General features: G+C 43.1%; 1 protein-coding gene across 3 annotated transcripts in view; it reads left to right on the forward strand.

Moving 5' to 3' along the window:
- sh2d3ca (SH2 domain containing 3Ca) overlaps window positions 1-22,869 on the forward strand; it is a 49,862-nt gene that overhangs the window by 8,760 nt on the left and 18,233 nt on the right. Inside the window, exon 1 of one of the 3 annotated variants that reach the window (XM_044012136.1) lies at window positions 3,695-4,202. The exons of the other annotated variants lie outside the window; for them this stretch is intronic. Within the exon in view, the coding sequence (XP_043868071.1) occupies window positions 4,122-4,202 (81 nt within the window). The 5' untranslated portion in view covers window positions 3,695-4,121. Of the gene's footprint in view, window positions 1-3,694; window positions 4,203-22,869 lie in introns of those variants that run through there. 3 annotated transcript variants of the gene reach the window in all.

Consider the following 22,869-nt stretch of genomic DNA (forward strand, 5'->3'; position numbering starts at 1 on the left):
GGTGCTCCTGAGATGGGGTGTTAACTGTCAGGTATAGGACAGAGCCCAGGAAAGTCTTCATTCATAGTCGTAGTTCCTCAGATTTGCCCGTCAGCCCGTCACCGTACACAGTCACTAACTTACTTAAGGCCTGTTGTCATTTTGAATGATCGTACAAATGCACTTTAGGTCACCAAATGGAAAAGGGCTCCCAGTGAGCACTATATATCTTTTACACTTCATAAATGCCATATGTAAATCTTCACCTTAAGATCAGACTTTATTGATAAAATCACGTAAGTGCCTCATGCGCTGGCGGGAAAAACGCTGACAAATGCCTTTTTTCAGTATGATTTTCAACTTAAAGTGTCTTCGCCGTGCAGTCACCTATGTTATTATGATTTAAAGTGCGGGGGATTACGTCCCTGAGACTGACTACCACGTCCAAAATCCCACAAAAAGAAACATGTATATTGTCATTAAAAAAAAACAAAACAGTGAGTTGAATCAAGACATCTGAGAGTCTCGTGAAAGCTTTTGTAGTTCCCGGTGCTTCTGTTGTTCAAGGTCGGCGTGGAATAAAGCGCAGAATAATGACACATTGAACCACCGCGACGGCATCACACACACACTTCATTCATGTGAAAGACGGGTTTTTGTGAGATTACAGTCACTTTAAGGGGATAAAAAGCAACAAGGCAAATTATTTATTTGTCTACAGAGTTCCCAGCAGGCCTCGTGCTCAAAGCCCATGTCTCAAAACAAAAAGGCTTTGTTTGAACCACATTATCTGATGGTTCGATACGGACTCACCAGTTTGAGCGAAGGGTCCGCCCTGTGCAAACACACTGACGATCACACACACACACACACACACATCATTAGCTGTGTGTCCCCGAAATCCCCGGCGGAGCCCGGTCTTTGTTTCAGACGTGTGTGCATGTGTTCAGACACAGACACTCATAAGTGTGCACACAGAATCTTCATCTGCCCTCAGTGAGGCTCTCTTCATATCACACACACACACACACATACTCACACAGCTGTCCTTTTAGGGACTCACTTTGACTTCTGTGCACAGCCTAATGCCTGATTCTTAACCTTAACTTAACCACAATTTAAATCTCAGTTCCTCAGAAATAAGGCTCTGCCTCATTACGACCACATTTTAGTCTCTATGACAACCGCTGGTCATGACAAGGTCAGAGATGATGCCAGAAAAAGGTCCTGAAGAGATAACAAGTACAAGCACACACACACACGCGCACACTCCTTTCATTAGTGGGAGGCTTGCAGGCATTGCAGGGATTCTCCATTGTGCTCCCTATCAGCCTGCGGGATGGGGCCTTACTAATTAATATATAACTAAAGACCAAGCAGGGGAGGAGATGTAGAGTTAGAGAATCACAGGGAGGGGAACCTGGAGGGATGGTCATGGAAGAGAGACGGAGGACAGAGGAGATAAAGAGAGGTAACGAGAGTTTCGGTGAGAGGAGGAGGAGGAGGAGGAGGTTAGGCTGGTGATGAGAGGATGGGATAAGGAGGAGGGAGAGATGAGGAGAGGAGCACTGTGATAAGAAAGGGTTGGCATCGGCAGAGCAAGGGAAGCAATGAAGTGTACAAGACACGCAAGTGAGAGTGAGTCCGTCTTTAGTCTTCCCAACGGCACAAAACCGGACATAACTTACATCCATTCTTCTTTCAACCTGTGTCTGCGGAGAGTTCAGGCTATTACATTACACTAAAGCACCTTAAATAATGTGGGGCAGTGAAGGTTAGGGCTTGATGAGATGTCCAACCCTACATTGTTGGATAAACTGCCTCATTTATCTCCATCATAAAAATTTGTGAGCTCAACAGTTTGCACTGTAGTAGCTGCGCTAGCTGCAATTTATTTTTGCTTGTTTTTCGAGCACAGTTAGCCACTGCCGTTGCTTTGTTTTTTTCAAATTTAAGTGTGTGTGTGAAGATGCAAAACGAGATGTGGAAACACACGTTTGTCGCAATACACAACACTTCTGCAAATGCGTGTTTTAAAGGTGGGAAATCGGGAAGAAATCTGTTCCAGATGGCCTCGTTCTAAGTGGAATTACATGGCCAGTGCAGTACCCGTTGTTTCATGTGTATATTTGAGTTTGTGGGTTTGTGTGAGCGGCGTGACGGCGATGTATCTGTCACATTTCCACCGATACCTTTTCATATTTCTTCTCCAAACAGCGTCGACCGACTGGCTTCACTTAGCAAGTCACCTGCCAAGTTCAAAGCCTGTCGCACGGACAGATATGTGATTAAAACACACAGAAGAATGAGATATGTGTCGTTGCTGAGGTCATGTGTTTTCCCCACAGTTTGAGTTGCGCAGTGCGTGTGGCAGCCAAATGTAATACACTGTATGTTTTGATTGTTTTGGCATGCTATTACAGAAAAGATGGAGGGAATGAAAACAAACACACACACACACACACACACACACACCCTCTCTTATGGAGATTATTTTTGCCCCCACTGTGTAATCTGTCTAATCCAGTGCTGGATTGTTTGAGATTACATTAAGAGGAGACACTGCAGTTAATGAATCCATCCTGTATCTTGTAGCTTCTTATCTGACGCCCCTTTTCTTTGCCTCACTCGCATGCGTTCAAGAGGCAGAGTGATTACTGGATTCATCTGACGTGTGTGTGTGTGCGTGTGTGTGTATGTGTGTGCGTGTGTGTGTGACCTCCAAAACAAAGTGTAAGAAAACAGTAATCGTACAATATTTTCACAAACCGGCGTTTCTTTCTTCTCTCTTTTTTTTTTTTTTTACCTACTTCTCCTTCATTGCCTCTCTTTCACACAACGCTTCCCTGCAGTGGTGCAGACCGAACTAAATGCAGTGTCAGAATTTTGGATGCTGTCAAGGTTCTCACTGTGTTGCCATGGTGAGGCGTCCTCAGTGATGTCACTCACCTAGGCCTCTGGAGACGGAGCCCCTCCCGTCCTGAAACCTCCTTGCCTGTGTGGCTCTCTGTGTGTGTGTGTGTGCGTGTTTGTGTGTGTGTGTGTGTGTGTGTTTGTGTGTGTGTGTGTGAAATGGGCCAGTGAAAATCATACCGTGTTATCCTTGAAACACCTGCCCGTGTGTTTCAGCTTATAATGAGCTGTCTCACTGCAGACTGCACAGCTTTTTAGAGACACATCATTATATTCACACACACACAAATATTCAGTGTTGTCTAATGCATAGTGGTGTGTATGTGTCGCCATGTGGGTGTGGAATTAAAGGTGTTAAACGTGTGTGTGTGTGTGTGTGTGTGTGTGTGTGTTTGGGGGTTGATCCCAGTTGGGTCCTCTTTTGGAAAGCTTGGATTCCTCTGGGAGGCTGCATTCTTCCTCTGCTCACATCTTCATTCATCATTTCATCTTTTAATGACCCCCTCTCCTCTCCCCCTCCCCCCATCTTTACCATCTTTTACTTCACTTTGTTCCTGTTTCACATTCCTCCATGCCCCACCCGCGTCAGCATTGTCTCTGTGCTGAGGCGGGGGTCGTCGGGGTAGTTGGGTGGGTGGGGTTTTCTGCCTGCAAATTCGACAGCACTCCTCTTTTGCTTGTGCCTTCTAGTATTCAACCCCCTCTCCCTCTCCCTCCCTCCATCCATCCATCCCTCCCACCCTCGCTCTCCCTTTGGTCCGCCCTCCCCCCACCCACTCTCCTTTCATCAGCAAGCAATGAGGTAATCCCTAGCAGCCGCGTGAAGTGCAGCAAGTGCAGTGAGAGGAAGCAGAAAGCGAGAGAAGCCGGTGCAGGGCAGAAGCAGTGGAGATGTCAGGAGCTGTAATATCACTCACTTTTATCAGCACCAGCTGTTAGCGACTCGCTCGTGGGCCGATTGCAGATGTGGTACCAGCAGCTGCTCGCTGGTGTTTGCTGTTGTGCTCGAAGCCTGGTGTTTTTTTTTTGGGAGTGATGGTACTATGTTGACGGGCTGTTAGGCAGGCAGGCAGCGAGGCAGTGCAGGCAGTGGTGGGACAAGCCCGAGTCCAAGGAGCTGGGGTTTCAGATTGGACACCCTGGGTGGGGTAGAGAGAGAGAAAAGGGGGAAGAGGACGGGAGAAGAAGTGCAAAAGGGAACGGTATCAGAGGAAAGGTGTGTTCCTACCATGACGGAGCGGTGTAGTCTGTGGAGTGCTCTGTCGGCTGCAGCATGCTGCTTCTACCGGGGATCCTTCATGCAGGTGCAGGTGAGTGAGCATCAGTGTGTTTGTTTGTTTGTTTATGTGTGGAGATGCACAGACACGGGAGTGTGCGCTTCTGCATGTGTCACACACACACACACACACACGGCTTCCAGTGCTTGATATATGTCATCACACGGCATATGTGTGCTCCATGTATTTGGTGCATTCGTGTGTGCACGTGTGTGTGTGTGCGTGTGTGTGTGTGTGTGTGTGTGTGTGCGTGCGTGGATGTTCTCGGCTGGTAGACAGATGATCTCATAGAGGCTGAACACAACTCGAGTGTCGGATGCACGGCGTGGAAATCACAGTGTGTTTATTTATAGAGGAAGTGGAGAGGGTTTTAAGTGACATGTGTGATTGTGTGTGTGTGTGTGTGTGTGTGTGAGGTGAAAGTGTGTAATGGTTACAGTAGAGGGAGGCGTACAGTGTCCCACAGTATCAGTTTAACTTTGGTCTAATTCCGGTGCGCTGCTGGAAACACAATATCCGACCTTTTTGACAAAATGACACCCAGAGCAAATTTTATTTTTGTGTGCGTTACACTCAGGGAAAAATGTCAGCATTTAAGGGACCAACAAAGTTCAGCTTCCATCAGGTTTAGGTTCTTTTATCCACACAGTTGTTGTTGTTGTTGTTGTTTTTTTTAGTTTTGTTTTTAAAGTTTTTAGTTTACTGTGTCATCAAAGTGGGTGTGTCAAATCTTTCACATGACCGTGATAAAAGAAGAGGACGCATAAAGGGCATTGGTTGATAAATGAGATCATAAGAAATAGTAGACTATGAAGAACCAAAGGATATTGTTGCTCGGGGTAATGATACGACTGGACTAAAGGGGCATGCTTCCTCTCTCCTCTCCTCTCCTCTCCTCTCGTCTTCCATCAAAACAGACTGTGCCGTTGTAATTATGGCTTTACTTTACTTTAAACAGGAAAGCCGGACAGTTGTGTTTGCGATGCGTTCCCAAGACAGTAATCCGGATGTGAAGTGTGTTGACATGTCCCACCCTGTCTCAGGGAGCTAGGACATCTCATCACTGTGACGACTGGCTGACACAGTGTGTGTGTGTGTGTGTGTGTCTTCATCTTGTTTTGTTGTTCTTTAAAACAAATCCCCATCCTGCAGACAGAGGTAGTCTGTGTCCTCGGCCTCTGCTTTTGTTTATATTGAGTTAAGAGTTTTAAATTAAATCTGCTGTGGGGGTTCCAGCATGGTGGTTGTTGTTGTAGCGTGTGTGTGTGTGTGTTGGGGGGTAAATTAATTAGATCTCGCTCAACAGTTTTGGGAGCTTATCGAGAGTGAAAAAGAAGAGAATGAGACTTTGTGCAAGTTGGGATTGTTTACCAACAAGAGAGATGTTAGACCAGCATCGATGAGCTGATCTATTCTAATTAAACACAGCCTGACAAACACAACGCTATGTCTCATGCTACCTTCACTTCGTCTGCTGTCCAGACCAGTAATGCTTTAATCGTTATTGTTGCTCCACACATTCAATGTCATATTGATGCTTTTTCTTTGCCTCCAGGGAGTAATCACTAGTTTCAACATTTAGGCTTTTAGTTTCACACGGACTACTTTTCTCTTCAGCCCCAAACTGAACCGTCATCTTATTTCATGTAGAAACAAAAAAAAGGATTAAGGCCTCACTGGTGTGTGAAAACTGAGAGTGATCAAGGTCACTAGTAACGTTCGTCTCTGATTGCCATTGAACAGTTCAGCCCTCAACGTCTCCAATTACGGGAAAAAAGAGATTAGACTTAATTTGAGTTGTTATCTAAGTATTAAAGGTGTGCCCTACACTTGACACAGAGGTTAACATCTGTCATTTTTCCCCCATAAGAACAAAAATAGACTTAAATAGGAAATATGATGTGTTGACGCTATATGAGAGTGATTACTCACAGTGTGTCTCATCGCTGTCTCTGCACCACTAATGACTGCAGACTCTGGGGTTTGCTTCATGAGTGTTCATTAGTGGTCAGTCACCACCACAGCTTCCACTACAGAAAACCCCTCACTGTCATATTTTCAATTTTCTAACCCAAAACAAGTGACAGGCGGGGGAGCTGATGCTGATGCAGTGATAGTGGTTTGTGACCTCCTCTGCTCATCAGCTGTATCAGTGGGCAGAGATTACATGTAATCCCCTGGTCTGGTGTGTGCAGTGTGCTAACTATGAACACACATACACACACTGAGGTACACATATGCTGTGTAGTGTGTCTGTGTTATACCAAGGGGCTTACAGTGTGTCAAAGAAAATCAGGACAATGTAGCTGTCTGCTTGACTTCTGTGGCGGTAAATACCTACTAAACCTACTAAACCGACAGACACCAAAACACACACACACATGCTGGTTTTGCAGTCTTTGTGCGGACACTCGTAGACATAATTCATTCCCTAGCCTCTAACATTAATAACTTTAACCATCACAACTAAATGCCTAACCCTGACCTTAAGGAATACTTTTTAGACCCACTCGTAAACAGTGTCCGCCATCTTTGCTAACAGTTACGCTAACAGGACCAAGTGTCACTGGTGGACACGCAATAAAGAAAAGAATAAAGATATTTCTCAACTCAGGGGAAACTGAGGTTGGGAAGCACAGTTTTTCAAATATTTCTACCCCTATTCTACTAATACAAAGCAAATGCAAATCTGTGAAGTATTCCCTTAACCCTAACCCTAACTAAAGCCAGGTCTTAATCTTGAAAAGGCCTGTTAAAGTTGTGTGGACCAGCCAAAATGTCCTCACAAAGATAGGCTTGTTTGACAATTGGTCTACACAACCTATTTAAAACATGTACACACACACATAGAGCCTAACCATCACCCTAGCCTTCAAATGTTAGACCTTAACTTAACTGGTTTCTCAGAAATGTGGTTCTGCCTCATTAGGACCAGTTTTTTAGACTACTGGTCCTGACAAGGTCAGTTTTTATGCCTCAACAAATAGAAGTAGACACACAGGAACAGAAATACAAAGAATCACCCTCCTTCCCCACTCTAAAATAGTTTTTTAATTAATCCATTAATGCTTCCCACTCTCCCACACTGTAGCCTCCCCTGCTGACCTGAGCAGCATGTGGGCAGCCATCACACCGGCCAGCAGCCGTCCCCTCTGTCCTTTAATGTTCTTGCTGTCCAACTGTATCTGGGCCACTGCTGCTGACCTCTGACCTCACAACATGGCACCTCTCTGGCATTTAGTCCTGTACACTGTCAAGATTCTTTTTATATATATATGTATCCAATTTTCATTGTACCATGAAACCAAAACTAATATCCTTCATCACCTTCATTATCAAGCTTTTTTATATATATAAATTACTTACTTTCAACTAAATAATTTAAAGTCATTTACACCTCACCAGTTTTTTTTTTGTTTTTTTTTATGAACCGAAAGTTGTTTTTGTTTGTTGCTGCACAGAGACCAGGAGTCCCAGTAATTACACACTTAATCCCTAAAGTTTTGTATGAAAGAGTTTTTTAATACCAAATTAACACCTGCTCTGCAAAAGCAGAAACTAACAACTAATACATCAACACATTTTACATACCATGTGCAAAAGTGATGGTATGTGTCCATTTATGACACCAGTCTGTTTTTGTTGTTGTTGTTTTTTTAGGAAATCCCGCAACAAATAGATCATACATATTAAACCGCCTGGCTTTATTGCACTCATGTCCCTTCTTTATGTCTCATCTCTTCATTCTCAGGAGAAAGAAAGTCTCAGATTTAATAACACAAGCTGAACCTGAACCTCTTTCAAGCTCCTCTATATGATGTTTAATATCTATATGAAGTTATTATTACTTTCCTCTGCTTTGCGTGCATGCTAAGACGGTGTTAGTTTGGTTTTGGTGCATTTATTAGATGACAGTAGTACAAGAAGAAGAAGAAGAGCTTGGCTGGTTTTGGTCCACTCAGTCATTCACAGCAGGTTAACCAGCAATCAGCTTGTCAGTCACATCCCCAGGGGTCACAGTGGTTTTGTATTAGTGTTACCCATCACCCTGCTCAGTGTATAGCCAGTGTGAAGCTAGCCGTGGAATATATGGCCCTGCTAATGCCATTATGTGTGTGTGTGTGTGTGTGTGTGTGTCCCAGCCAACTGGTATGTTTCAGTACTGAAATATTCACCATGTAATCCCCTCTTCTCCACTCCTACTATCTCTCTCTCACCCTCCTCCCCGAAGCTTTTCACCACAAATCCTCTTTTGGCATGCCTGCCTGTCACACCCTGCAGGCTCATAGTGTGAAGGGCAGCTGTGCATAAGTGTGTGTGTGTGTGTGTGTGTGTGTGTGTGTGTGTGTGTGTGTGTGTGTGTGTGTGTGTGTGTGTGTGTGTGTGTGTGTGTGTGTGTGTGTGTGTGTGTGAGCGTGTGTCTTTAAATTGCTTTGTTCTAGAGTCCATATCCTCATTAGAGCACCGTGATGTTTTTGGCAGTAATGAGGATCAACCCTGTCTGTTTTTCTACGTCTCAGTCAGCGATGCACACTGTGTGTGTGTGTGTGTGTGTGTGTGTGTGTGTGTGTGTGTGTGTGTGTGTGTGTGTGTGTGTGTGTGTGTGTGTGTGTGTGTGTGTGTGTGTGTGTGTGTGTGTGTGTGTGTGTGTGTGTGTGTGTGTGTGTACCTGGTATTCCTAATGTTGTAGGGACCCAAATCTGTTTACATAGTCACATTATGGGGACAAAAATCAAGTCGTCCTAATGTGAGTGACTACATTTTAAGGTGAAGACATGTTTTAAAGTTAGGTTTAAGTTAATAAGGTTTGGGTTCGAGTAAGTCTCCAGGAAATGAGTGTAAGCCAATGTAATGTCTTCTTAAGTCATAGAAACCAGTGTGTGTGTGTGTGTGTGTGTGTGTGTGTGTCTGTGTTGTTCATTCAAATGTCTACCTGCTCTTTGCTTTGTAATATCAACAATATACCAAGCACATAAAACAAGATTAATGTCATCAGTTACTCATAAGTGTTTGCTTGACACTTATTGTTCTCGTGTCGAAGCCCGACAAACGCATCCCACTACTCCTGCTCCACTCAGACTGACATCATTTGCCTCTTCCCCAGAAGCCGCCTGTCAAGAAGACGTAAATGTGCGTTCAGAACGAACCTTTAACAGGGAACAGTTAACAACAACAGAGGATTCATCGGGGGCGAAATCTGTCAAAACAAATGCATGAACAAAAAGAGTGCAGGGCGAGATTTGTGTCTCCTTCTGGGTTTCTCCTGGATACCGTGCATAGTAACGTTGTAGGGTAATGTGGTTTGAGTTAAAATGATGAGATAAAAAATTGGGCTCATAATGCAGGATTGATACCGCGCATGACGACCAAACATGTAGAGATTATATACCCAAAATCTTTCAACAGCTGCCCAAACAATAGACGAGAAAACCCAAAAGCTCAAAGTCTCATCACTTGGCGGCTTCTACTGTGAATAAGCTACAGGAAGTGTTACGTTTGTATTAATGGCACCATAAAGAGTTCCCTGTAATTTCATTCCTGATAGATTGTACCCCGAGTCTCCTTTAATCTTCATCTTAGTCCAGCTCAGGTCACTCTTAAAGGTGAAAATAGTGTTTTGAGATAGATTGCAGATTAACACGTGTGTTGTCTTATCAGATGTTGTTAACTTGTTTCTGCGACGGTAATTGTACAGATTAAAAGCTCAGTCCAGAGCCGTACAGTGACAGCGACGTGGAAAAGAGTTATAGATTCTGTGATATTAATAAATGCTGCTTGTCATATGCTGCATGTGTGAGTGTAGTGATAGGCCGTGGGAGCAGAGATCTGTCTGAAGGCATTCCGTGCTTCAGCGAGTGCACAGTGTGCTCAACGCTCAAGCAAGTGAAAATGTAAGAAAGAAAAAACTAAACTGAAATTGGCCTCCTCATATCATGACGTTTTAGCTGCAGGCCCGGGATCACAAAGCTTTCCAGCTCAGCGCTTCATGTAATCATCCCCCTTTTCTCCCCCCAGACAGAATAACACGGGAACACAAACCTATGGAGAACACAGCTGTGCATTTAATAATTACAGTCTAGACCCTTCACACAAAGACTGGTGGAGAGGAGAGAGATTATCCTGGAGAATACCTGCAGGTTAGGGATGGAAAGGCCCTTAAACTCCCGTGTTATAATCACCATCTTCTCTTTACCTGTTTATAAAGGCAACAGTGTAATTGTTCTTTGTTCTCTGCTCATGGTTTCACTTGGTTTTTGTTTTATTTTAGGCAACAGGGAAACTAGATATTCTACTGGATTTGAAACAACAACTACAGATTTGAGCCATCTGGCCACGTGAGACAATAATAGTCTGGCTCTGTTGTTTGTTCGCTGGTAGAAGTTGTTGCTTTGAAGTAAGGAGGAACAGAAAAGAGGGAACTCTTGAATTGTTCTGTTAAGGGACAATAGACAATATTATCACTCATTGTGATAAAAAAAACCCAGAGATTTTTATTAATGTGATCATCATGGATGAAGAAAAACGTTAATATCGCACACGATTGACCAACATCCTTGTGATTTATTTGCAACTAACAAGTATTTTCATAATCGGTTAATCCGTCGATTGTTTTCTCGATTCATCGAGTCATCGTTCGGTCCAGAAAATGTTAAAAATGTTTTATGAGTCCGTTTTAACGATTTCTTTGTTATGTGGAGCAAAGAAACCGGAAAAATATTCACATTTAAGAAGATGGAAGTGAGTCGTCTTTCAACTCCAAGGTTGCGGGTTCAATACTGGGGCCAAGGACACATCGACAAGACACAGGGGGCTATGAAAGAGAAGTGACAGGAAACGCACTGCACATAGACTGTGGATGAATGGGTGAATGGGTGAATGGGTGAATGGCGAAATTTCACTGCAAAGCAGCTTTGAATGATCGTCAAGACTAGAAAATCATCAGCAGGTAAAAATAGCTGCTTTCCTACCAGCAAAGACGTGAAATGGAATGAATATAACTGTTCATTCTCAACAAATGAAGTCGAATATCGGGTTTGATTGTCGCTTTAAATCTTGCCCATGAGATAAAAATGATAATGAGAACCACAGTTGCATTCATCTCAATTTCAAATGAGGAGAAATGATCTTTCGATGATGTTAAACAAACGAAAGAGGAGCTGATTCTAGTTAGTGCAGATTTAGTGGCGTTTGTGAATCACGTCCCCCGCGTTCACCGCGCATCCAAAGTGAGACTGATGGTTCCAGCGCCTTCACTTCCTCTGTCTTGAATCCTCTCTCATCAGAGAACTTTTTATTCACAGATTCTGCTGTGAAGTGTTTTAAGATGAACGAAGTCAAGTGTCTGCGTTTGAACTGAAACTGTGGGCTATACAAACATTGTGTGTGTGTTTCTCACTGGAGAACGCACACACACATGCCTGTGGATACACACACACACACACACACACACACACACGCAGCTGAGCTGGAGCGTGGCAGTGAAGGGATTCGGAGCAGGAGGTCTGCGATTGTTCACTCTCTTCATCTCTGACCTCTGCTGACCTCGGGGAATGCGGGGGCTGTTGGACGGCAGGCGGCTGCTGCTGCTGCTGCTGCTGCTGCTGCTGCTGCTGCTTTAAAGGTTCAGTCCTCCCAAATGAAACAAATAGCCGGCCGCATTTCAAAGCCCATTGTTTGATACACAACAGTGTGGGCCGCCTGGTGTAAAGTGAGTGTGGCTCTCCGACGGACACTGTGTCGTCCTCTCCACCGAACCACACTGCGACCGCGTGATCGTGTACTGCCGCGCTCGACAGCCCTAACGGAGCGTAATAACGCTGCATATCTTAAAGAACTGTGTTAAGGTTGTAATTTTCCAGCTCTCTGAGGTTTATTCCGTGGTTGCATTTGACTTTTCATTTTAAATAAATCTCACTAAAGTGTGTTTGAGTTACAGAAGGCTGTGGACCCCTGTGGAGTTTTTAATGCATCATTTTCTTTTATGAAAAGACTCGAGGCTGTTAAAGCGTCTCTGGGTGATTTGCAGAGAGCAGCTGAGAATGGCAATGAATGCTCGCTCTCTCTCTCTCTCTCCCTCTCTCATACTCATGCGTTCATGAAGATGAATTTAACTGATTTAATTCCCTAAAATATGATGGCTTTGTTGGACATAATTCAATCCAAATGAGATTAAGCATTTCTGCTGATAAAATCCATGCAGTGTGGATGTTCGTATAGATTACGTCCAATCACTGGGGTTTTTGTAAATGTGGATTGGTTAAAGTAGTGAAGACAGCTGGTAGAAGTCATTATTTCATTAAGTACAAGATTCCACATTAGATATTAAGTATTTTTTTTAATTACATTATTATGGTTACCCTCTGGATTTGTATCTGTCCCGGTTCTTTCACAGAGACCTGGGCGATTGAGATTCAGGGCTGGCTCGCGTCACGTGTTCACATGTCAAGTCCTGGAAGAAGTCCCTACAGCTACACTGGCGCTTACAAGCCTGCGAGTGATATCATACTCTAAAAAAGTGATGAGTGGGAAGTGTGGGACGGAAACGTGGGGCGGGGGAGAGTGGTGGTGGTGGGGGGTGTAAAGCATGTAAGGAGGAAGGAGAGAGAGAGGGAGAAGGAGAGTGAACTCGGGGCTCTTATAATAGGCTATCTCGGGCTAATTTCCCATGAGCATCTCTTAGACGAACGTGTCGAGTGTCTCTCAAGGGAGTGTTTACGCTCACACCTATACACGTACACACTTACACACGTACACACACACACACACACACAGAGCAGCGAAAGGGAGTCCCTTTTCTTTTTCTGTCACTTGAAAGCTCTCACAAAGGCAAGGTTGCTTAGTGAAAAGAGGTAAGAGCAAGTGTGTGTGTGTGTGTGTTTATGGGGGAATAGGTGTGTGTGTGTGTGTGTAGTTTATTGCAAAGTGAGAGTCCCAGCGAGCAGTAAAAGCTCCATCTGCATCACCATGACAACAGCCCGGTAACAACAGGGAGACAACACCCATCTCAACCCTCCTAAGTGCCACCAAATGGGTGTGTGCAGCTGTGTGCGTTTGCATGCTTGATTACCTGCATATTTGATAGTGTGCGTTTGAGCGAAATTCCAGTGTGTGTGTGTGTGTGTGTGCGTGGTGCGTGTTGTTATGTGTGTGTGTGTGTGTGTGTGTGAGAGAGAGAGAGAGAGAGAGAGAAACAGAAACAGCCATTAGGGAGCAGGTACTGTCTGTGTCTCTGAATGATGGACATGTCCCTAATAGCTCTGCATGTATGTCCAAATGGGGAGTGGTCACTCTCTCTCTCTCTCTCTCCCCCTCTCTCTCTCACACACACACACACACCGTTGCCTCCCCGTATGAATGGAACTGATACCTCAGCACGCTCTCCCACCGTTTGCGTCAGCCAATTGAACAGCTTGCTGCTCATTCTCCGGGAAGAGAGATGACATCATTTCTGGCCAATAGCATCATGGCTCTAGGGTGCGCTTCTTTCTGCCGGTCTGCACGAGCGGAGGTGTTGAGGAATTGTGTATGTGTGTGTGTTTGTAATAGGGAGATAAAGCTGATTTAAATGCATCTTTGTTCTACCTATGGGAGCAGACTGTTTCTCATTTGCATCTCATCATGTGTGTTCTCCACTTTCTTTTTGTCCGTCTCGTCCTCGCCCCTGTTGTCTTTTGTCCCGTCTCTGCCACTTGGTAACTTATTTATTTTTCTTACCCGTGATGAGAGGATATGCAAAGGTCTGCCATGTAGCTGTAGCGTTGTGTTTATAATGGCAGGTTATAGCTACATCTTGTTTTAAAGAGGGAAGAGAAGCGTATCAGACACACAAATATGGTATTACTAATTGTTCTTCCTGTGTTTATTGTGTATGTGTCTCTTATCTTTCGCTTTATTTCCTCTACAGTTGCCTGATCTTTAACAGTCAGTGTGTTCACATGCATGTTAAAAGTCGGATCTTCGTCAGACTAAGACTAATAATCCGGTTTTCTTAATGTCATGGAAACAGGTTGTTAGTCCGACTACATCCGAGCTAGTCTTAATCGGACTAGCATGACAACACAACAACCTGGTCATGTGATCCCTAGTCTGATTATTCCTGCATGTTTACGCTTAATTGGACTGGAGTCAGACTTAATTTGCTCCCCTGGTGTTTAATTTCCTTTCCGGTCTTTGACCCAGAAGTAGAAGGAGACGATGTATGAACTGCAGCTCTGTTGCCGGGTCTTATTCAGCAACCACAGGAGCCCATGCTTGATCTAATTTGTATCTTGATTGACATGTACAGCAGCAGAACCACAGCACCATCCATCTCACCGTCCACATCTTTGTTTTTCTGTGACTTAAAGGTCAACAGGAAACTCATTCAATAAGCTCTAGCATATAGAGCGATACAGCGCCACCTACGGAGGCCGAGTCCAACGTACACGGCCAATAAATCGACTTTCTCAGGATGTATATTCAGACTGGGCAAGTTGTCCGATTGCCGGCCTTAGCTGGATTAAACTGTGCATGCAAACGAGTGAAAAGTGTCCTCACCATCATCTCTTTGCTGCTCGTGTGGTGTGTTTGTGTGTCCTGTTCCAAGGTCTGTTGTGGGTCATTGTTTGTACTGTGACTGGGCAAACTGTGTGCGTGTGTGTGTGTGTGTGTGTACTGACGCAGCAGTAGTGTAGGATGTCACTGTGACCGTGCGACTAACAAACATGATGATATACTTCCCCGCTGTGACCTTCCGTCCAAAGAGAGTGTTTGGAGACGCAGAGCAGACTCCACACATGGCACTCTTTGTGTCTGCATCTGTCCATTTGGAAGAAAATGTCCCTGCTGGTTGTTGAATCAACACGGGAACATGCAGATTGTTCTTACATACAGCTTGCAGAATGTGTGTTGTCAGCTGTCTGTTGTGCTTTTTCCTCCCCTTTGCTTTCCAGGCTAATCGTCTTTTCTGAGATTATATATTGAAAGGACGTACTGAGAACATGAAGCCCCTATGGATGTTTATCTTGTCAGTTTATAAGCTTGCATTAAAGGACGTGTTAATTAAGTGCGAGTCCAGCTTTATATCACTCAGCGTCGTATAAATCCTTGCATCTAACTCCTGTTAAGTCAATCAGCGACAACATGGATTATTCAGGGGATAAACATGCCCAAAAATGATCTGCGGGAAACACTACATAAAAAAACCATCCGACAGCCTGCCAAGCGGCACCACAGTCTATCATAAGTCATATGGCCACAAATGATTTCTTCCCAGCAGAGTTTTGACGCGCTCGCCTCCTTGTGCTCCGAGGAAGTGAGATCTCCTCCTGTAAATGCAAACAGTGCAGTTTTTTAGGGCAGTGAATTTTGATTTGATCCGCTTTTGACTTTTATTTGAAGCTTAAATTTAAACCTAATCCCCGAACACCGGGAGGGGGTGTGAAATGCTCCATTTTCAAACAGAAATTATGACTAACAAACACACACACACACACAGAGGCAATTTAATTAACTTTGTGTGTCTAGAAAAACAACAACAAAAAAGAAAAACTTCAAAAGCTGTGGTCGTGTTTGTCTATGTTTTCATTTCAATGCTGTTTCTTGGCTGTGTTTAATACGGCAAAACTGATTAATCCTCTGCTGTCACTCATTGATTAATTAATTAGATGCTGTGTCACCATATGTGTCTGTATCCATGGTAACAAGGCTGCGTGCGGTTCAGGCCACAGCCTTTATTGAAGTACAGTAAATAAAACAGATGTGTTAATTGTGTAATGTGTACAAGTCGATGTTCATAATGAAAGGTTTTTAATTTAAATTAGAAATTCAATTGGGCTTTGCACTTGTCAGTCACGTTGATTAAATATGTGACGTAAATCACTTTTAATTCTCAAAGAACTTAAATTAACACACCTAGAGCACCAAAGTTGTATACTTTTTTCTTACATCAGTCCTTTCCATACATTTTTAACACTCTTAACCCTTAAATTGCCAATAAATTGATTATTTTCAATATACTTCATGCAAACTGGATTATTTTTGGTTTGATTATTGCAGCCTTGTATATCTTAAAGATTAGCAGAAACATCATGCATCAAAAATAGTGACGTGAACGGGTTTCAATGAGCACATTTTGTTGTTTTGGTGTGTTTAGTGTGAGTATTACAGTTAACATTGTTTACAGTCGACTAGAAATAAAAGAAATACATAATAACAATTAAGAAAACTCAAAAATGCACAACTGCTATAAATTGTTAACAATATGCATGAAAAGAAGGATTAAATGTGCTAGAAATGAAAAGCCGAAAGCACAAATATGTGTCTTTAAGGGTTAATATCATATGATAACTCTCAACCAACCCCTCACAGTTCACTCCCATTTTGTTGTCCCCTTCCCTGTTTAACTCCATGCAGTAAATGCATTGTGGGTTTGTGGTTTGTCCCCCTCACACCTGTCACTGTCAACATAAATGGTACTAGTATGGACGGTAATGGCACCGGCCTGTGGTAAATGAAATGGAAGGAATGGATGTGTGTGCATGGATGTGTGTAAATCGGCATATATAGAACATCTGAGTTGGTCGTGAGTGGTATAGTACTATATATGTGTATATATACATATATATGTATGTATGTATTTGTTGTACATATATGTGGTGTTAGGACAAATAACACTTAATATTGATGTGTCCTCAGACCTTCCATCCATCAGAGCGTTGACCTTTTACCCCCAAAGCTGACAAATTAGCCATTAGTGGTTCAGCCCAGAGAAGTGAGGATGACAGCGAGTGACACAGTCCTCAAGGGAAATGGCGTGTGTGTGATTGTGTGTGGGGGGGGTGTCCCTACAACACTCCACATTAACTTGTCACACAAAGAGACGGCGTGTTTAGAGACGTTTGGTGATATTCGTGATTCTCTCGATGATGTTTTTGTTCATGACCCCTCTGCCCCCGCCCGTGCCTCGCACCTCTCCAAGCTGCCAAAATGAATGGTTAGATATGTATTTTTGAGGGGAGTGAATGAACTGCCCAAAGCGTCTTTCAGCTGTCCCAGCTGGTGCTGGTTGTCTGACAGCTCCTGATTCGGTAGAGGATGTTTTTGTTTTTTTGTTTTTTTTAATCTGGAGGGAAATGCTGCTAAAATTAAAAAAAAGGTTGAACCTGATTTTTCAGAATAACAGCTGCAGAGAATTATGTGATGACATATCGGGCCGGTGTCGTATGAACAAAGCAGACAGATGCATATATTGTCAGAACCGCTGAAGATGAGATGAATGTGAGCACATGTTTGTAAATGATTGATGTAATGCTTAATTTCATGCAGCTTTTTAGTTTTTACTCTTCTCCTGCTGCCTTTAAACGTGTCTCTCTCTCTCTCTCTGTCTCTGTCTCTTGTTTTGCTGATGGAACAAGGTGATGCCTCTGTCGTTGTATTGCAACAACACACACACACACACACACAAACAGCCACACACTGACAGAGAGTGGATCCGTGAGGGAAAGTGCAGAGAGGGGGAATGATCTGATGTGTGGCTGAGAGATGACAGGTTAGAGCTTTGAGGAGGGATGTAGAGAGCGATGCGCGGGCAGTCCATAGAACAGAGACTGCAGGGAGAGGAAGAGAGAGACACACTGCGATGCGATGGAGGGAATTTGTTTTACAACTAGTCCGTGACGTGAATACGGTCAATGCGTGAAAAATGAGGATGTTCTCGGTGGAATTGCAGTGTCCCAAAATTCACCTGTGACCAAGTCATAATTGCGTTTTCTTTTTTTTTGTGCATACATTGGCTGAATTTAGACATTTGTGATCGTACATGCAGTAGATAGATGCTCCAGGTCACGTCTACAAAGGCTTAGAGAAAGCAGCTTGTTTCTGTCATGTGATAAGCAGAAAGGCCTCTCACTGGCAAGTGCAGTACTCTGGACCATCTTCCAAAGACAGAAGCTAAGGTGTGTCCAAAAGAAAGATATTGTCAACCAGGCCGTGGCTCAGCACCACTTCATGGTGACTGGTATTGATACCAATACCAATATTGCAATCAGAATCAGAATACTTAGAAATATATAAGAATAATAAAAAGAAGCTAACTAAATGGTTGTAATTTGCGTCGTATATACATAAATAGGTTAATGAAGAGTCCAGATGTGCTTCATGAACTATTCAGAACTGTGAATCAATCTTTGGATCTTATCAGTTTCTACGTTTTTCTTTTGTCCGTGTCCAATGTGGTGATTTTGAAAGTGTAAATAAACCCCTAAATGACTTTAGAGCCAGTGTGCATGTGTATGTAGTCATTTTATTTGTTGATCCAGGTGTAAGTCCTCACAGTTAAGTTTAAAGTCTTAAATGTATACATGTATACATGTATACATACTCTCCCCCATGTTGTGTGAGCACCATCTTGTTTCTTAAACAGCTTAAATTCAGAGTCAGATTTCACTGGTAGTGTACCGATACTGAGCGATGCACAGTATTATCGGCATGATATCAGTATGGACACGTATTGTTTACAACAGTAGGCTAAATGGACCGTTTCCTCTACAACTGTTATTTTTTATGTTTATTTATTTTGCTCAGTGAAATATGATGCGGGGGCGCAGGGAAAACATGTATATATCTATACGGTATCAGTATCGATTTCAGCCCATACCGGATATTGGCAAAAAGTCCAGTTTTGTCCATTGATGTCAATGTTTTTAATGTGGAAAAATGGTAAATAAAGTTGTAAAAAAAAAAAGGTCCAATATCATGTATCCCTGCTGATGCTTGTACTCAATACTGCATCGAGTCGTCCGCATTGTCACTGATATAATCTAGAAACTGTGTGTGTCATGTGATAAACCGTCGTCACACTGCACTCAGCCGACACTCGGTGCTATAACCCTCGACACCGTGTCAGGATAAAAGCCGAGCTGTGGAAGGCGGCGGTGTTTGACTCACAGGCGGTGGTGTTGATGAGGCAACAGAGGTGGTGGTGTGTGTGTGTGTGTGTACATTTTGAGTGTTCTATAAATTGCACTGCAGTGAGGGAGGAGTGAAGTGTGTGTGTGAGGCACAGAAATAAAGCGAGTGAACAAAGAAAAAACCTTTTTTTTTTTAATTCCCTTCTCTGTGATTACTCTGAGCTTTGAGCTGTACCAGTCAATAAGCAATAGAAACTTGATTGTTGTCAGAGCCAAGGTTTCATTCTTTAATTCTGTATGTGTGTGTTTGCATGTTTATAACCTTCTGATAATCTACAATACAAAGATTATAGATGGAGCGTAGATTACATTCATGTAAATCAGGCTCATGCTAAATCCTCAATTATATTGGTGGAATGTTTTTGCTGTAGGCAACACAAGCGAACAGCTGGAGACATGACTAAATGTTGTACTGCTTTACCCAAATCCTCTCAGCCATTTTGGCAGAAAACCAGATAAGCACACACTGTAATGTGAGTAAATTTAAAAGCATGAGTCACTGTAAGAAACACAGCAGAAATCAGCAGCACTGGGGGAGCTGCACTTTCTTTGTTTTGTTTTTTGTTTTTTTTTGCTGCTGCGATTTCTCTATTGGATTTTAATTAATTTGGATTGCGTTCAGAATTTGACAGCCAGTGTTTGGCAGTTTCAAAAGAAATATTGTTTTTGTTTTTGTTTTTTTTTATAAAATTTGGCTTCAAATAAAAGTCTTTCAGTCTCCATTTATGGGTGAATTACTCTACAAACCACTAGGTATAGTACAGCCAATAATACTATAGGAAAATATTAGGCACAGACAATCTTTCACACAATTGGGCGCCATTATAACTGCTCCAAACCTGCCATGTTTTCCTCCTCGGTGCACGTCGCTGCACATGACAGAGCAAAGCACACATGGGGCACATTAACCTCCCTGTGTCTCACACACACACACACACACACACACACACACAGCCTACATATTTTTTCCTCAGGGATGTACCAGCTGGGGCATGCAAACTATGGAGTTGCCATGGCAACAGCATCCATAGGTGGGGCATTGCTGAGTCGACGTTTAACGAGTGGCGGGGTGTTGTGTGTGTGAGTGTGTTCAGTTTTTTTTGTTCTCCATAATGATTTTGTTTTGTGGACATTAATCATTCTATCGCGTCCACAGTTTTCACATATTACACACGGACACATAACGGATATCTGCAGTCGGGCACAAAGATGTCAATGAAAACAAAGCAAAACACTTATGTGCTGTTTTCTTTGTTGTTGTTGTTGTTGTTGGTCTCTCTATGTGAAGTGATTTCATATAAAGACTTTGTTTCCCTTTCTGCAAACTCTTTACGTTGCCGATATTCAACCTGGACATGATGACGTTCTCAAATGTCTTGTTTTGTCCACAAACGAAAACGATTTCTGTGTTATATGGAGCATAGAAACCAGAAAATAATAAGTTAAAACGATCAGGATTCTTGTTTTAATCATGAAAAAAACCCTCAAACCATAAATCGCTTATCAAAATAGTTAACGGTTCATTTAGTAACTGTTTCAGCTCTAATGTACAATAATTTAAAGTAATTTCAAGGTGAATTACATTTTTTTTATGTTTAAAGCCTCTTTTTTTACATGCAATAAATCCCATTTGTTTCAAGTCCAAGTCAACGATGAAGTGTTTGTGATTACTTGGCTCAAAATCGATCATTTATCATCCCATCAAAGAAAACGAGGCCTTTCAGCGACAACACCTTGAGAAGACTCACTGTGCGCCACTGTATGTCCACAGTGAGCTTAGTCCCTGCTGTGAAAGTGTTTGCGTTAAATCCACGTGCGTATCCAGTTACAGCCGCGCTGCTGTGTCATTAGCGGAGGTATTAAACTCGTTAGGATCGAATTAGCCTCCAGCAGGCTATCTCGTTTCATCCATAGAAATGTATAATTGAATTGAATTGAATTGAATTGAATCTGTGTAATCTCCAATCAGTGTCTGGGTGATGCCCTGATCTATAGCCGTAATGACTGAACGCGAGGTCGGTCCCTTTTGTTAGTATTATGGGACACTGTCACCTCTGTTTTTTCAAAGCCTGACTTTACACTTAACGTAACGGTTTCTATGTTTCTCTGGCTTTTTCTTGTTTTGCTGTTTGTGTGTGTGTGTGTGTATTTGTGGGGTTTGTGTCTCTGGGGATGCAGCTGTTTTTTTTCCACGTGTGTGTGTGTGTCTGAGAGAGAGTAAGAGTAGCCTATAGGCCTGTTTAGCAGAGGAACTGCGGGGTTAGGAGGCGAGGGAGCGGCGTGCAGGCAGGAGTCGTACTCAGCAGTCAAACATCATTAAAATCTTATCTACTCCTGTGCCTGGTCGTGTGTGTGTGTGTGTGTGTTTGAATCTGTCCGTGTTTCGAGGAGGATAAAATGCATTTTTATGTTCTTCTTATATTTGCATCTGGGATGTGGAGGTTTCCTCTCCTCATCATCCCCTGCAGCGCTGTCATCAGCAAACCCTCGGCTGACTTTAGAAGACCAGGATGAATGAGCGCAGGACGACGGATGCAATTAAATTCACAGGAGTGTCGGTATTATAGCTGCACATAATCACACTCATAATAACACAGAGCGGACGTTCGGCTTTCATTCAGATTGTCAGTGTCTCTCTTTTAGATGATGATACACACACACACACACACACACACACACTCATGTTTTACTCTCATTAATGGCCCTTTTTTATCAAAGTGTTGATAGATGTTGCTCAGCAGGTTGATGAGAGAGAGAGAGAAACAGTGGGAGGCAGAGAGAGGAAATACTTCTACTAAAAAAGTGTTTTTGGTCAGAAACTAAAAGCAGGGAATGAGGTGACTCAGAGAAGGAGACATTAAAATATGAATAGCAGGGGGTTTGGTTCATAGAGAAAAAGGCGAGTGCTGGCATTCATTTATATAAAAAGATTCTTTTACAGCCTGTGTTTAATTCTCATAGCTGTGTTCAGACTGGAGTAAAATAGGTCTTTCCAGGCAGATGTCTGTGTAGACCTCTCATGGTTAGTCCTTTAAGTGCTAGTGGACTTCTGTTAGGTTCTTGAAGACGTTTCGCCCCCTCGTCCAAAAAGGCTTCTGCAGAATTCCTCTGGTGCTGAGTTTTCCTTGTGTCACAGAGGAAATTCTGCACCTTGACTTTCCCTGTGAAGAGTGGTGCAAAAGAACATTTGAAATCCAATTTGAGCAGCCTGAGTGTTATTACCGTGACATAATGTGTAGAAATCTCGTTTGAATGAGCTCTAAGTGTGGTTTGGAAACGGTTTAATGAAGTCAGATTCCATTGCTTTGCTGCCTGGACTTCGGAAATCAATCTAGTCCCGTACAAGGCCTTAGATTTCATTCACCCCCCCCATCACTGATCAAAAATCAGACCCATGCCCCCTAAACCCACTCTATCCACTCTTTAACAGTCTGTTCTCGTTGCCCAGCCACGATAATTCACATGAGAGGAGAGAGGAGCTGATTAAGAACGGTTTCCCGACTGACGAAGGTCACTTTCAGTCGTAGGAGTAGTTAAGTTTTATGAGCAGAAGACAGGAAACTATAGACTTTGTGTCTCTCAGCTCACACAGTGGGGAATTATCGCAGCTTGCCGCCTCACAGGGGGAAGACATGTGCTAAACACCAAACAGAGCATATACTGAATACTGTAGCGGAGCTTCATCACTTCCTCACACCGGAGCGATGATGTGTATCACGGCTGTCAGAAATCATGTTCTGAACTGAAGAGAG

The sequence above is a fragment of the Solea senegalensis genome, linkage group LG21 (genome assembly GCF_019176455.1).
Source record: "Solea senegalensis isolate Sse05_10M linkage group LG21, IFAPA_SoseM_1, whole genome shotgun sequence".
Taxonomy (NCBI): domain Eukaryota; kingdom Metazoa; phylum Chordata; class Actinopteri; order Pleuronectiformes; family Soleidae; genus Solea; species Solea senegalensis.